The sequence below is a fragment of the Triticum urartu genome, chromosome 1A (genome assembly GCF_056163025.1).
Source record: "Triticum urartu cultivar PI428250 chromosome 1A, HENAU_Tu73, whole genome shotgun sequence".
NCBI classification, from domain to species: Eukaryota; Viridiplantae; Streptophyta; class Magnoliopsida; order Poales; family Poaceae; genus Triticum; species Triticum urartu.
Window position 1 is genome coordinate 468017150 of NC_141873.1, and position 13776 is coordinate 468030925.

A 13776-nucleotide genomic window follows, 5' to 3' on the forward strand; every position below is an offset into this window, starting at 1 on the left:
CCACTCAATTCTTTCGAGAGAAACTTTTCCTCGAGAAAGGACCCGATTCTAGAAACAATCCCTTATTGCTTTCGAATCTGAGATAGGAGGTATACCCAACTATTTTGGGTGTCCTATGAAGATGCATTTATCCGCTTTGGGTTCGAGCTTATCAGCCTGGAACTTTTTCACATAAGCGTTGCAGCCCCAAACTTTTAAGAAATGACAGCTTAGGTTTCTCTAAACCATAGTTCATATGGTGTCATCTCATCGGAATTACATGGTGCCCTATTTAAAGTGAATGTGGTTGTCTCTAATGCCTAACCCATTTAGTTATCGTGGTAATTCGATAAGAGACATCATGGTATGCATCATATCCAATAGGGTGCAGTTATGATGTTCGGACACACCATCACACTATGGTGTTCCAGGCTGTATTAGTTGTGAAACAATTTCCACAATGTCTTAATTCTGTGCCAAACTCGTAATTTAGATATTCATCTCTATGATCATATCATAGATATTTTATCCTCTTGTCACGACGATCTTTCAACTTCATCCTAAAATTACTTGAACCTTTCAATAATTCAGACTCGTGATTCATCAAGTAAATATAGTCAACATCTACTCAAATCATCTGTGAAGTAAGAACATAACGATATCCACTACATGCCTCAGCACTCATTGGATTGCACACATCAAAATGTATTACTTCCAACAAGTTGCTTTCTAGTTCCATTTTACTGAAAATGAGGCTTTCAGTCAACTTGCCCATGTGGTATGATTTGCATGTCTCAAGTGATTCAAAATCAAGTGAGTCCAAACGATCCATCTGTATAGAGTTTCTTCATGCATATCTACCAACAAACATGGTTCGCATGTCTCAATCCTTTCAAAAATGAGTGAGTCCAAAGATCCATCAACATGGAGCTTCTTCATGCGTTTTATACCGATATGACTTACGTGGCAGTGCCACAAGTAGGTGGTACTATCATTACTATCTTATATCTTTTGGCATGAACATGTGTATCACTACGATTGAGATTCAACAAACCATTCATTTTAGGTGCAAGACCATTGAAGGTATTATTCAAATAAACAGAGTAACCATTATTCTCTTTAAATGAATAACCGTATTGCAATAGACATAATCCAATCATGTTTATGCTCAACGCAAACACCAATCTCGATGGTAGAGGGAGCGTACGATATTTGATCAACCTTGGAAATACTTCCAACACATATCGTCATCTCACCTATAGCTAGTCTCCGTTTATTCCGTAGCTTTTATTTCGAGTTACTAACACTTAGCAACCGAACCGGTATCTAATACCCTGGTGCTACTAGGAGTACTAGTAAAGTACACATTAACATAATACATCCAATATACTTCTATCGACCTTGCCAGCCTTCTTATCTACCAAGTATCTAGGGTAATTCTGCTCCAGTGGCTGTTCCCTTTATTACAGAAGCACTTAGTCTCGGGTTTGGGTTCAACCTTGGGTTTCTTCACTAGAGCAGCAGCTGATTTGCCGTTTCATGAAGTATCCCTTCTTGCCTTTGCCCTTCTTGAAACTAGTGGTTTCACCAACTATCAACAATTGATGCTCCTTCTTGATCTCTACTTTTGTGGTGTCAAACATCGCGAATATCTCAAGGATCATCATGTATATCCCTGATATATTATAGTTCATCACGAAGCTCTAGCAGCTTGGTGGTAATGACTTCGGAGAAACATCACTATCTCATCTGGAAGATCAACTCCCACTCGATTCAAATGATTGTTGTACTTAGACAATCTGAGCACAAGCTCAACAATTGAGCTTTTCTCCCTTAGTTTGCAGGCTAAGAAAATCGTCGGAGGTCTTATACCTCTTGACGTGGGCACGAGCCTGAAATCCCAATTTCAGTCCTCAAAACATCTCATATGTTTCGCGACGTTTCAAAAACGTTTTCAGTGCCTCAATTCTAAACCGTTTAACTGAACTATCACGTAGTTATCAAAATGTGTATGTCAGATGTTCGCAACATCCACAGACGACGTTCGAGGTTCAGCACACTGAGCGGTGCATTAAGGACATAAGCCTTCTATGAAGCAATGAGGACAATCCTCAGTTTACGGACCTAGTCCGCATAATTGCTACTATCATCTTTCAACTAAAATTTCTCTAGGAACATATCTAAACAGTAGAACTAAAGCGCGAGCTACGACATAATTTGCGAAGACCTTTTGACTATGTTCAGGATAATTAAGTTCATCTTATGAACTCCCACTCAGATAGACATCCCTCTAGTCATCTAAGTGATTACATGATCCGAGTCAACTAGGCCGTGTCCGATCATCACGTGAGACGGACTAGTCAACATCGGTGAACATCTTCATGTTGATCGTATCTACCATACGACTCATGCTCGACCTTTCGGTCTCTTGTGTTCCGAGGCCATGTCTGTACATGCTAGGCTCGTCAAGTCAACCTAAGTGTTTTGCATGTGTTCCGAGGCCATGTCTGTACATGCTAGGCTCGTCAACACCCGTTGTATTCGAACGTAAGAATCTATCACACCCGATCATCACGTGGTGCTTCGAAACGACGAACTTTCGCAACGGTGCACAGTTAGGGGGAACACCTTCTTGAAATTTTAGTGAGGGATCATCTTATTTACTACCGTCGTTTTAAGCAAATAAGATGTATAAACATGATAAACATCACATGCAATCAAATAGTGACATGATATGGCCAATATCATATTGCTCCTTTTGATCTTCATCTTCGGGGCTCCATGATCATCATCGTCACTGGCATGACACCATGATCTCCATCATCATGATCTCCATCATCGTGTCTCCATGAAGTTGCCTCGCCAACTATTACTTCTACTACTACAGCTAACGGTTAGCAATAAAGTAAAGTAATTACATGACGTTTATGTTGACACGCAGGTCATAAATAAATTAAGACAACTCCTATGGCTCCTGCCGGTTGTCATACTCATCGACATGCAAGTCGTGATTCCTATTACAAGAACATGATCATCTCATACATCACATATATCATTCATCACATCCTTTGGCCATATCACATCACACAGCATACCCTGCAAAAACAAGTTAGACGTCCTCTAATTGTTGTTTGCATGTTTTACGTGGCTGCTATGGGTTTCTAGCAAGAACGTTTCTTACCTACGCAAAAACCACAACGTGATATGCCAATTGCTATTTACCCTTCATAAGGACCCTTTTCATCGAATCTGATCCGACTAAAGTGGGAGAGACAGACACCCGCTAGCCACCTTATGCAACTAGTGCATGTCGGTCGGTGGAACCAGTCTCACGTAAGAGTACGTGTAAGGTCGGTCCGGGCCGCTTCATCCCACAATGCCGCCGAATCAAGATTGGACTAGTAACGGTAAGCATATTGAACAAAATCAATGCCCACAACTACTTTGTGTTCTACTCGTGCATAGAAACTACGCATAGACCTAGCTCATGATGCCACTGTTGGGGAACGTAGCAGAAATTCAAAATTTTCTACGCATCACCAAGATCAATCTATGGAGTCATCTAGCAACGAGGGAGGAGTGGATCTACATACCCTTGTAGATCGCGCGCGGAAGCGTTCAAGAGAACAGGGTTGATGGAGTCGTACTCGTCGTGATCCAAATCACCGATGATCCTAGCGTCGAACGGACGGCACCTCCACGTTCAACACACGTACGGAGCAGCGACGTCTCCTCCTTCTTGATCCAGCAAGGGGGAAGGAGAGGTTGATGGAGATCCAGCAGCACGACGGCGTGGTGGTGGAAGTAGCGGGATTCCAACAGGGCTTCGCTAAGCGCTGCGGGAGGAGGGAGATGTGTCATGGGAGGGAGAGGGAGGCGCCAGGGCTTCGATGTGGCTGCCCTCCCTTCCCCCCACTATATATAGGGCCAAGGGAGAGGGGGGGCGCAGCCTTGGCCCTTCCTCCAAGGAAGGGTGCGGCCAGGGAGGAGTCCATCCTCCCCAAGGCACCTAGGAGGTGCCTTCCCCCTTTAGGACTCTTCCTTTCCCTTATCTCTTGGCGCATGGGCCTCTTGGGGCTGGTGCCCTTGGCCCATATAGGCCAAGGCGCACACCCCTACAGCCCATGTGGCCCCCCGGGGCAGGTGGACCCCCTTGGTGGACCCCCGGACCCCTTTCGGCACTCCCGGTACAATACCGACAATGCGTGAAACTTTTCCGGCGACCAAAACAAGACTTCCCATATATAAATCTTTACCTACGGACCATTCCGGAACTCCTCGTGACGTCCGGGATCTCATCCGGGACTCCGAACAACTTTCGGGTTACCGCATACTAATATCTCTATAACCCTAGCGTCACCGAACCTTATGTGTGTAGACCCTACGGGTTCGGGAGACATGCAGACATGACCGAGATGACTCTCCGATCAATAACCAACAGCGGGATCTGGATACCCATGTTGGCTCCCACATGTTCCACGATGATCTCATCGGATAAACCACGATGTCAAGGACTTAATCAATCCCGTATACAATTCCCTTTGTCTAGCGGTATGATACTTGCCCGAGATTCGATCGTTGGTATCCCGATACCTTGTTCAATCTCGTTACCGGCAAGTCTCTTTACTCGTTTCGTAACACATCATCCCGTGATCAACTCCTTGATCACATTGTGCACATTATGATGATGTCCTACCGAGTGGGCCCAGAGATACCTCTCCGTTTACACGGAGTGACAAATCCCAGTCTCGATTCATGCCAACCCAACAGACACTTTCGGAGATACCTGTAGTGTACCTTTATAGCCACCCAGTTACGTTGTGACTTTTGGCACACCCAAAGCACTCCTACGGTATCCGGGAGTTGCACAATCTCATGGTCTAAGGAAACGATACTTGACATTAGAAAAGCTTTAGCATACGAACTACATGATATTGTGCTAGGCTTAGGATTGAGTCTTGTCCATCACATCATTCTCCTAATGATGTGATCCCGTTATCAACGACATCCAATGTCCATGGCCAGGAAATCGTAACTATCTATTGATCAACGAGCTAGTCAACTAGAGGCTTACTAGGGACATGGTGTTGTCTATGTATCCACACATGTATCTGAGTTTCCTATCAATACAATTATAGCATGGATAATAAACGATTATCATGAACAAAGAAATATAATAATAACTAATTTATTTATTGCCTCTAGGGCATATTTCCAACAGAAAGGGTGGGACGAAGTCTTGACGTAAGATGGGAAACCGACGAAAAAAACTGACGAAACTGAGAGGTGGGAGGGAGGACAAAAAGAACCAGGAGAGGTGGGACGGAAATTAACCGCGAAGACTACCAACTGAGACATTAGGAGTAGAGATTCGTTACTAGACCAATCATCAACACATTCATACATCATAGAGATTAAGAAAAAGTGTTAAATGTGAATTGCAAAATTATTCACCAAATTGCACGCTTCTCATGCTTCGCCCTTTTCATTGGCGGAGCACATGCGTTTCTCATAGGAGTAGCCGGACGTTGCATAGGGCAGCCGCGACCACGACCATTCCCCTCCTTGTAGTCACCGCGACACCTAGGCATTTTCCCTTTTGAAGGTGGCTGAAGACGCAAGGGAGACGACAACAAATCTACTTCACGAGTTGTACTTAGGGCCTGGTAACTTCGTTTTTTTCTCAATCTAGCCAATGACACATGGGACCTACTTGACATGGTGTAGTAGTATGCGGGGTTGCGGGTATGGGTATTGCCTTCCCGTACCCGTTCCCGCCTTACCCGATGGGTACAATTTTTTCCCATTTAGAAACCCATAGGTATTTTTATTTTCCATACCCTTACCCTAATAGGGTTTTTACCTGCCGGGTTCACGGGTAGCAGGTACCCATTGCCATGTTGAAGCACATTCTAGGACGCACATTGTAGGATCACAAGCGGCTTGACATCAGATGCCCGACAAAGTGTCCAAACTAGAAAGGTGCTAATTGTCCCCTACACCCATGCGTTCGTTTTAAACATCCAATCTAAGCCTCTCATTTTTTTGCGAGAGTTCCAATCTAAGCCTCTCATTTTTTTTGCGGGAGTTCCAATCTAAGCCTCTGAGGCCAAGCTAACTGTACCCTACGAATCGATAAAAGCGCACAGTTTTCCTGTGCGCTTTTTCTTTCTGTTTTTTCTGGTTTGTATTTTTCTTTTTTTTCTTTTGCATTTTTTTATTTTACCATTTTTTTATTTTCAGGAAATTTCATTTGAATTTGTGAAAGAATATTAAATTTGAAAACAAAATCCAAATCTGCAAACTTTTTTCCAAATTTACAAACATTTTTCAAACTCGCAAAGTTTTAAAAATTCAGGAATAATGTTTAAATTCACAAAAAAACTGTCAAACTCATGAACGTTTCTAAAATTCATGATATTTTAAAAATTCAAATTCAAATTTGAAACATTTGTTTTACAAACTCGTGAACTTTTTGCAAATTTATGAAATTTTTAAAATTCGAAATCATGAACAATTTCAAATACTTTAACTTTGTCGAACTCTTGAATTATTTTAAAAAAAATCAAATTAGTTTTTAACACATTATTTTTAAAAATTCATAAACTTTTAAAATTTTGAATCAGTGACAATTTCCAAAATTGTTAACATTTTCCAAATTGATGATCTTTTTCAAATTTGTCATTTTTTTCCAAACTATCAAATGGGCCTGTGTGTTGCGACGGGGGAAAACAACGGTCACCGTGCAAACCCGAGACAATTTTTAATCCTACTCGACTTCATATGTTTAAGCTAACCTTATTTTGAACCTGGTGGATCATATATTTATGTAAGATAGTTCCTTTACAAGTAAAAAAAAAAGAAACCAACAGTCAAATATTGGGTTGTTATATGTTTCTCAAACGACAATATATACGATGTTTGCTGCTTCTCTCCATAGTACCCTTTTTTAGGCTCCACAAACTATTAATAATTATGTTAGCCAATAAATCATGGGAAGTAGATGCAGCATAGCATAACATACCACGTGATTTTGTAAACTCACCACTGAATATATCGAGTAGGGCTACTTAATAAAAAATTCTCCAAATACGTACATGTTTATTATGACCACTCTGATGCTATTTCCTATAGTCTTCGAATGATTTTAAAAAAAGTTTTCCTTGATGTCAGAGATGAATAATTTAAACATATAGTATTTTTTCCAAAAATTAAATTATTATTGCAATTTGACACAAAGTAAGGAAATGGCACATATGTTTGCCCTAAAAAATGAGAACATGTTCATATAGTTGATACAACCACAACTTGAAGGCTGCAGAGCGAGGCGGCAAAACCTGTAAGATGCAGCCATGTGAAGCACGATAGAACTGGAGAAGTGCAGCGCTGGACGCAGCGGCATCTGCACGCAGGCCATCGACGGCGTGCCCCCCTTCGCGAGTATAGGGTGCTTTATTTAGGAAGATGGTCAATCGGTCATGCACAGGACTAACAATTGATGTTGTGATACCGGATCATGCTTCCAAGCATGAAGAAGAAAACTACTCCCTCCGTCGTAAATATAAATTTCTTTAAAGATTCTAGTGCGGACTACATACGAAACAAAATGAGTGAATCTACACTCTAAAATAGTCTATATACATCCGTATGTAATCCATATTAAAATCTGGAGAAAAGTATACTTTTCGTCCTTTAACTTTTGGCAGAGTCTAAATTTGGTCCTTGAATTTCAAAACCACACAACTTGCATCCTGAACTTTTCAAAGCGGACAAATTTCGTCCCTCATCCCAGCCAAAGCGGTATTCATGTTAAGTCAACATGGTTTTGACCAAGTGCGGTCCAGTTGGCAATTTCTCTCTCTCCTACTCAGATCATCTTCCTACCTAAGGCTAGCATTTCGTCGACCAGTTGGTGTGCGCTGCTCGTTCGTGCTGCCGCCTGCGCTCCCGGGCCACTAGCTGCTTTGCAACCGCATCCTGCTACCCCGTTTGCTCCTAGGCCTCTGCTATCACCGTCGATTCCTGCCAAAGGATGCCCAGATGAACCGAGCATCGCCAAGTGAGTGCATCTCTGCTCCGGCAGGTCACCGCCATGCGCCCTGTGTCCAGCGACGGAGACCCGCTGGAGATGTCTTCGGCCGAGCCCCTCCCGCGGACAGCGTGCGCCGGCCGTGGGCTCCCGCGCGACCTCGGCACCGCCTCTACACCAACCACACAGGTGCCATCCCGTGGTGCCCCGCACTCGCCGTGGATGCGTTTGGGCAGTCCGGCTTGGGGGGCGACGCATACCTCCTGCTTCTTCTCAATGCTTAACCTCGAAGCTCCGATGACAGCAACAGCGGGGCACTCTATAACAACGCGCCCCTCTGCTGGGCAGCCCGCTGTCCGCACTCGTCCACAGACTGAGCTCCATCATCGGTGCCACTCTCCTGGTCATCGTGACCGACGGTGGCGGCTGGAGAAGGAGCTACGGTCTGCGGTCCAGCGGCTTCGTTGCTGCTGCGCTTGGCTTCTTGTGGCTGTCGGCGTGCTCTGGACAGGGTGGCGAGAGCGAGAGTAGAGGAGAGGAAGCGAGACCGAGGTGAGGGCATGAGCTCGGCGTCAGCGCCACGGGTAGCGCAGCAGGGAACACGCGCTGGAGCGGTCTTGCGGACGTCGCCAAGGACCAGAGCCACCTCGGCGGAGGCCTCCATGCCCACGTCCTTCTCTTGCTACTGAACGCGCGCCAACAGTTCAGCGAAATGCCTACCTAAGATGGAATGAGAAGGAAGAAGAAAGTTCGCTAGTGAATGCTACGTGGACACAGACCCGGTCAAAACCACAACCACGTCATTGTGAAACCGCTTCCAGGTAGGAGAGGGACTTAACTTGTCTGGTTTCAATAGTTTGGCGTGTAAAGTTGAGGGATCAAATCTAGACTCTGACAAGAGTTAAAAGATGAAAAGTATATTTTTCTCTAAAATCTGTAAAAAGACTCATATTTAGAAACGGAGGCAGTAGAACTCACAATTTTGTACACAAGAGACGAGCGAGAAACGTTCTCACACAAGAGTAAAAATCACTATACAACAGTCCGGCAAGCTATGTCAATCACAGAGGCAGGGGGTGTGCATGCAACACCTACAAAGAGCAGACAAACCAGGGGAAACTTTTCACCGAGGATATAGCTGACCTACACCCTCGACAGACCAACCAGGGCTTCCACAAAACTAGTAGTACGAGGCAGCAGAAACGGGAGTAAGAACGACACTGACAAAAACAAGTTACAACACTGCGTTTCCAAGCTGCCTAGAGCTGAACGCAACAGGCATTGTGATTGACAACGATCAAAAACCCTAGGACGTGCGAGCCATAGCCAACTAGCCCTACTGGAACCTGGACGGCGTAGTGGCAGCGGTGCTGCTGTTGCCATCGTAGCAGCTGCTATGGCCTGATTCTGTCACCGTCTTCCTTGATTTCTCCAGGGGACTGCCTTGGCACGGCCGCAGAGTCCGACGGTCCTGCGAGCAGAGACGGTCAAAGAATTGTGATTTTGAGGGGGGATAAATATAATTTCAGAGTTACCAAGTCCTGGTTTCTGAAACTTTGGATGAGATGCAGAATGACGGTACGATAGCAGAAACATATATACTTCCTCCGTCTCATAATATAAAGAGCATTAAACGTTTTTATATTATGGGATAGAGGGAGTACTACATTACATATGTCATACTATGTGTTCAGTGTGCTTATGCTGAAGCTGCCAAAACAGCATCGGATCAAGCTACCAAAGACTAGTTCAGGGGGGCAGTATAATTTCAATCTGATAAAAATAACCATGGCGACATGGTGATCTCGAGGTCATCAAGAGTTCTTTTTCGAGATGACAGACAGAGTAATCAACATCCCCAACGGCAGTTCAGAGAGCACAGTCAGGTAGTAACATGGTGATAACTTAACTAATCTCGAGGAATCTGCAATGAAGGCTTGGTCCAAGGTCAGACACTCAACTAGTAATCAGAGCCAGCACCCTGCTATTCTAACCCCCGATGCACCTGCCCTGTCCGTTTCTCCGGACTCCTCAGATGCAGAGGTGTCCACTTTAAAAATCATCAGGCATTTACACACCGATCGGTATAAACTGGCACACATTTTTTACGACGGCAGCCCGGCAATCGCGTGGATTCGGGCATAAGACGTGGAATTGACTTGGTTTTCCAGAAAATTTACGTTGGTACGAGCAAACGAGCGATGAGATTGACTTGATGATAAAGAGGTAGAAGAAGCGGGGAGGCTCACCTCTCGGTAGGGGAAGTCGTCGACCTCGAGCATGTGGATGGCGTGCCCCATCTTGGGCCGCTTCTGCGAGTCGGGATCCACGCACCTCAGCGCCACCAGGAGCGCCTTCTTCAGGGCCTTGGACGACGGCTTCTCCGGCAGCTTCGGGTCCAGGACGGCCTCGTAGTCCCTGTTGCTCACCATCTTCTTCAGCCACTCCACCAGATTCACCTGAAGAGTGAAGAGAGATGCACCCACAGGACACAAGCCATGGTTGAGCTGATTCTGCATTCTGCATGACAGACCAAAACAGACACATTCCGAGCTAGCCTGCCTACCTCCGTGGGAGGCCTGGCGTAGTCGACCGGGCATCGGCCGGAGATGATCTCCATGATGAGCACCCCGAAGCTGTACACGTCGCTCCTCTCGTTCAGCATGCCGGTGCTCGCGTACTCCGGCGCCACGTAGCTGCCAAAAAGAGCAGAGGAGCACAATTCAAATTCAGACACAACTCACATTTTTGGCAATGTATTACACCGATGGATGCATTTAAGGTGCCAAAAATGAAGGAAATATGGAGGTACTACCCAAATGTTCCCATGACCCTGGTAGTGACGTAGTTGCTGTCGGAGCCAAGGAGCTTGGCGAGGCCGAAGTCGGAGACCTTGGAGCTCCACCGCTTGTCCAGCAGTATGTTGCTCGACTTGATGTCCCTGTGCACCACCTTGGGCTCCAGCCCCTCGTGCAGGTACGTGATCCTGAAACCAAACCAGATCAAGATCGCCATTAACCGACCGATCAACGCCGCCGGACCCGGCCGATCAAAGACGGCGATGATAGATGAGTTCACCCACCCTTTGGCCGTGCCGAGCACGATGTCCATCCGGGCGTCCCAGGAGAGCGGGCTGACGGGCCCGACGTCGCCGTGGAGCCACTGCTCCAGGTTGCCATTGTCGACGTACTCGTACACCAGGATCCTGAGGCCACAAGCAAGTGGCGAGTGTCAAGTGTCAAGTGCTGCGTGGTAGGTGAGATTGAGAGGAGCACGTAGCTAGGCACAAAGACGGTGTCGATCCATCATCAACCGATGCGTACCGGTGCGCTCCCTCGACGCAGTAGCCCAGCAGCCGGACGAGGTTCTTGTGGCGGACGCGGCCGATCGCCTCCACCTCCACCGTGAACTCCCTCTCCGCCTGCCCCCTGCGCCGGCCAGCGACATGCGCCAAGAAACACAAAGGCAAACATGTCACGGAGCTAGCCACGCACATGCGCTCTGGTCTGCTCTGTTGGCACGCACGCACCTGTTGTTGAGGAGGTTCTTGACGGCGACCTGGCGGCCGTCGGCGAAGACGCCGAGGTAGACGATGCCGTAGCCGCCCTCGCCGACGACGCGGTCGGGGGCGAAGCCGGCGGTGGCCTCGTCCAGCTCGCGGAGCGTGTACCAGTGGCCCCACCCGAGGTGCGACACCTCGGGCCCGGGGCCCGCCCCCACGGACGACGCCGACGCCGGGTCGGACTGCACGGACCCGGCCTCCGCGTCCGCGCACGCCGCCACCATGCGCCGGTCCTTGCCGGCCTCGATGTGCACGCGCTGCGACCCGTGCGCCACGCTGCCGCACAGCGAGTCGCCGCCGTCCTTGCCGCCGCCGTCCTTGAGGTACGCGGCGCCCATCTCGAGGTAGTGGCGGAGGGAGCCCACGTGGACGGCCACCTCCTGGATCTCCTTGGACACCGGCGGGATGGTCGCGGGCGACAGCGGCGCCGGCGCCGCCTTCCCCTTGGGACGGCGCCGCCGCGCGGCCACCGCGAGATGGACGGAGACGAGCGCGAGGAGGAGCAGGAAGGCGGCGCCGACGGCGAGGCCGACGAGCACCCACAGGCGCAGCCCCAGCACCGGCGTCCTGCGCGACAGCTCGTTGGTCAGCAGCGGCGGCGGCGACGCCACTGCGCGCGCGCTCCGTTCACGCCCGGCCATCTCCGCTCACGCCCGCGCTACACCCCGTCCCCTGCCAAGCTACACCCCGTCCCGCTGCCGGTGCGACGCAGCATATAGCGGGAGGCCGCGAGCACCGAGTGTGAGCGAGTGAGACTGAGAGCACGACGAGCGGGGGCGAGAGTGTAGGTAGCTCGGGTCGGGGTCGGGGTCGGGGTGGACCGTGGGCGGTTTCGGTGGGCCCGGGGGGGCGCTGGGCACGGAAGGTTGTCCGTTTCTGCGCGACGGGGCCCGCTGGCAGCTGAAGCGTCGGTTAATCTGACACGGAGCTTGGTGCGGTGGTGTAACAAAAGGTCGCAAGTCAGAGGCGAAGGGATCTGGGAGTAAATAAAGTCGTGATCAACGCCTGCGATCCGGCTGCTGCGTACAGTAGCCTCTGTCTTGTCTGTACTCCTACGTCTCCTCGGCGTTATTATCTCTCTGTGGGGTGTGTACTCGACGGACACATGCGTTTCACCGTCGGTGTCCCCGGCTCGATCCGGACCGTCGGTTGAGGAGATCGGGTGGGTGGCAAGGGGCTTGGGGGCGTCGTGCCGCCCCGAGTACAAATTACAAAACCAGAAGCAGGGCAGTTGTTGAGGGGAATCTCTGGAGGCCCTGCTTGGCTGCATGCCTAGCTTAGGGAAAGTGTTCACTGCTTGCTTGGGTAGGGAGAAAAATGCCTCTGGTGTTTCCCATTAGCAAATGGTTTCATTTCACTGCGGTAGCACCAAAAGTTTCACCTGTTCACCTCCTCCTTTTCTCTTCCTTCAAAAAAGGAACTGGCCGTGACAGCAGCATCGCAGAAATTTAGCATCTTTCTAAGCTAGGAGTACTCTGCTTGTCGTTCGTCCTCTTCTGCTCCACTCTCATCTCTGCATTTCCCCTCCGGGAGGGTGTAATTAAGTCCAGTGCTGATAATCTACAGTAAGTATTCCGCTGCCGACCAATTGAATGTGTTTTCCCGTCCAATACGGTAAACAAAGCAAAAGTCAAAGAGAGGCATTAAGACAAGAGGACAAGCTACAGTTGTCGCACAGAGTTGACGCCCCCAGTTCAAAATGGCAGTTCGTGGCACTCCCAGGGTCCCGCTTCCTGAGAAGTACTACCTCCGTTCCAAAATAGATGACTCAACTTTATAGAGTTATCTGTTTTGGAACGAAAGGAGTAAAACATATCACCAAGCATCGGCTGTGTTTACATACAATTTGCTACGTATTTAATCCACCAATAGGGAACGTGTGTGTGTGCGCATGTGACGGTGCAATGCACCGAGTAATAGCAATGGAGAACAGTTGGTGCCCCTTGTCCCATAGCCTTTTTTCTATACATGCATGGAATAACCCTTTTTCCCACGCTGCAAATCATTGAGAGGCCAAAGAATAGGGAAAAAAGTACAGACGCCCTCCATTTTCTACTCATCTTATCCCCTTTTCGCCCTCGCAAAAGGGAAGAGCCCCGACCATCCATCCATGCGCCAGCCAGCAAAGCGCGACGCCGCGGCTACCGACACTTCTGCCAAGGCCAAGTGAGATGAGTCACTCTGGAGGCCCGCCCGAGGTGCCCGG

The 13776-nt window shown here is 48.3% G+C and overlaps 1 protein-coding gene across 1 annotated transcript; it reads right to left on the reverse strand.

The window, feature by feature from the left end:
• Positions 1–8976: 8976 nt before the first annotated feature.
• LOC125519662 (putative serine/threonine-protein kinase At1g01540) lies at positions 8977–12324 on the reverse strand. The gene is made up of 7 exons (XM_048684396.2): positions 11538–12324; positions 11332–11436; positions 11091–11213; positions 10824–10994; positions 10575–10704; positions 10258–10467; positions 8977–9479 (listed from the first exon to the last, which is right to left on the reverse strand). The coding sequence occupies exons 1-7, from the start codon at positions 12209–12211 to the stop codon at positions 9345–9347; spliced, it is 1548 nt and encodes a 515-aa protein (XP_048540353.2). The 5' UTR covers positions 12212–12324; the 3' UTR covers positions 8977–9344.
• Positions 12325–13776: the final 1452 nt, after the last annotated feature.

Bases quoted from the DNA above. Each gene is read 5' to 3' on its own strand.
- LOC125519662 (XM_048684396.2), bottom strand. From the start codon at position 12,211: ATGGCCGGGCGTGAACGGAGCGCGCGCGCAGTGGCGTCGCCGCCGCCG. The intron at 11,437-11,537 runs GTGCGTGCGTGC...TGGCCGGCGCAG, and splicing joins AAGAACCTCCTCAACAACAG to GGGGCAGGCGGAGAGGGAGT. The intron at 10,468-10,574 runs GTAGGCAGGCTA...TTCACTCTTCAG, and splicing joins ACGCCAGGCCTCCCACGGAG to GTGAATCTGGTGGAGTGGCT.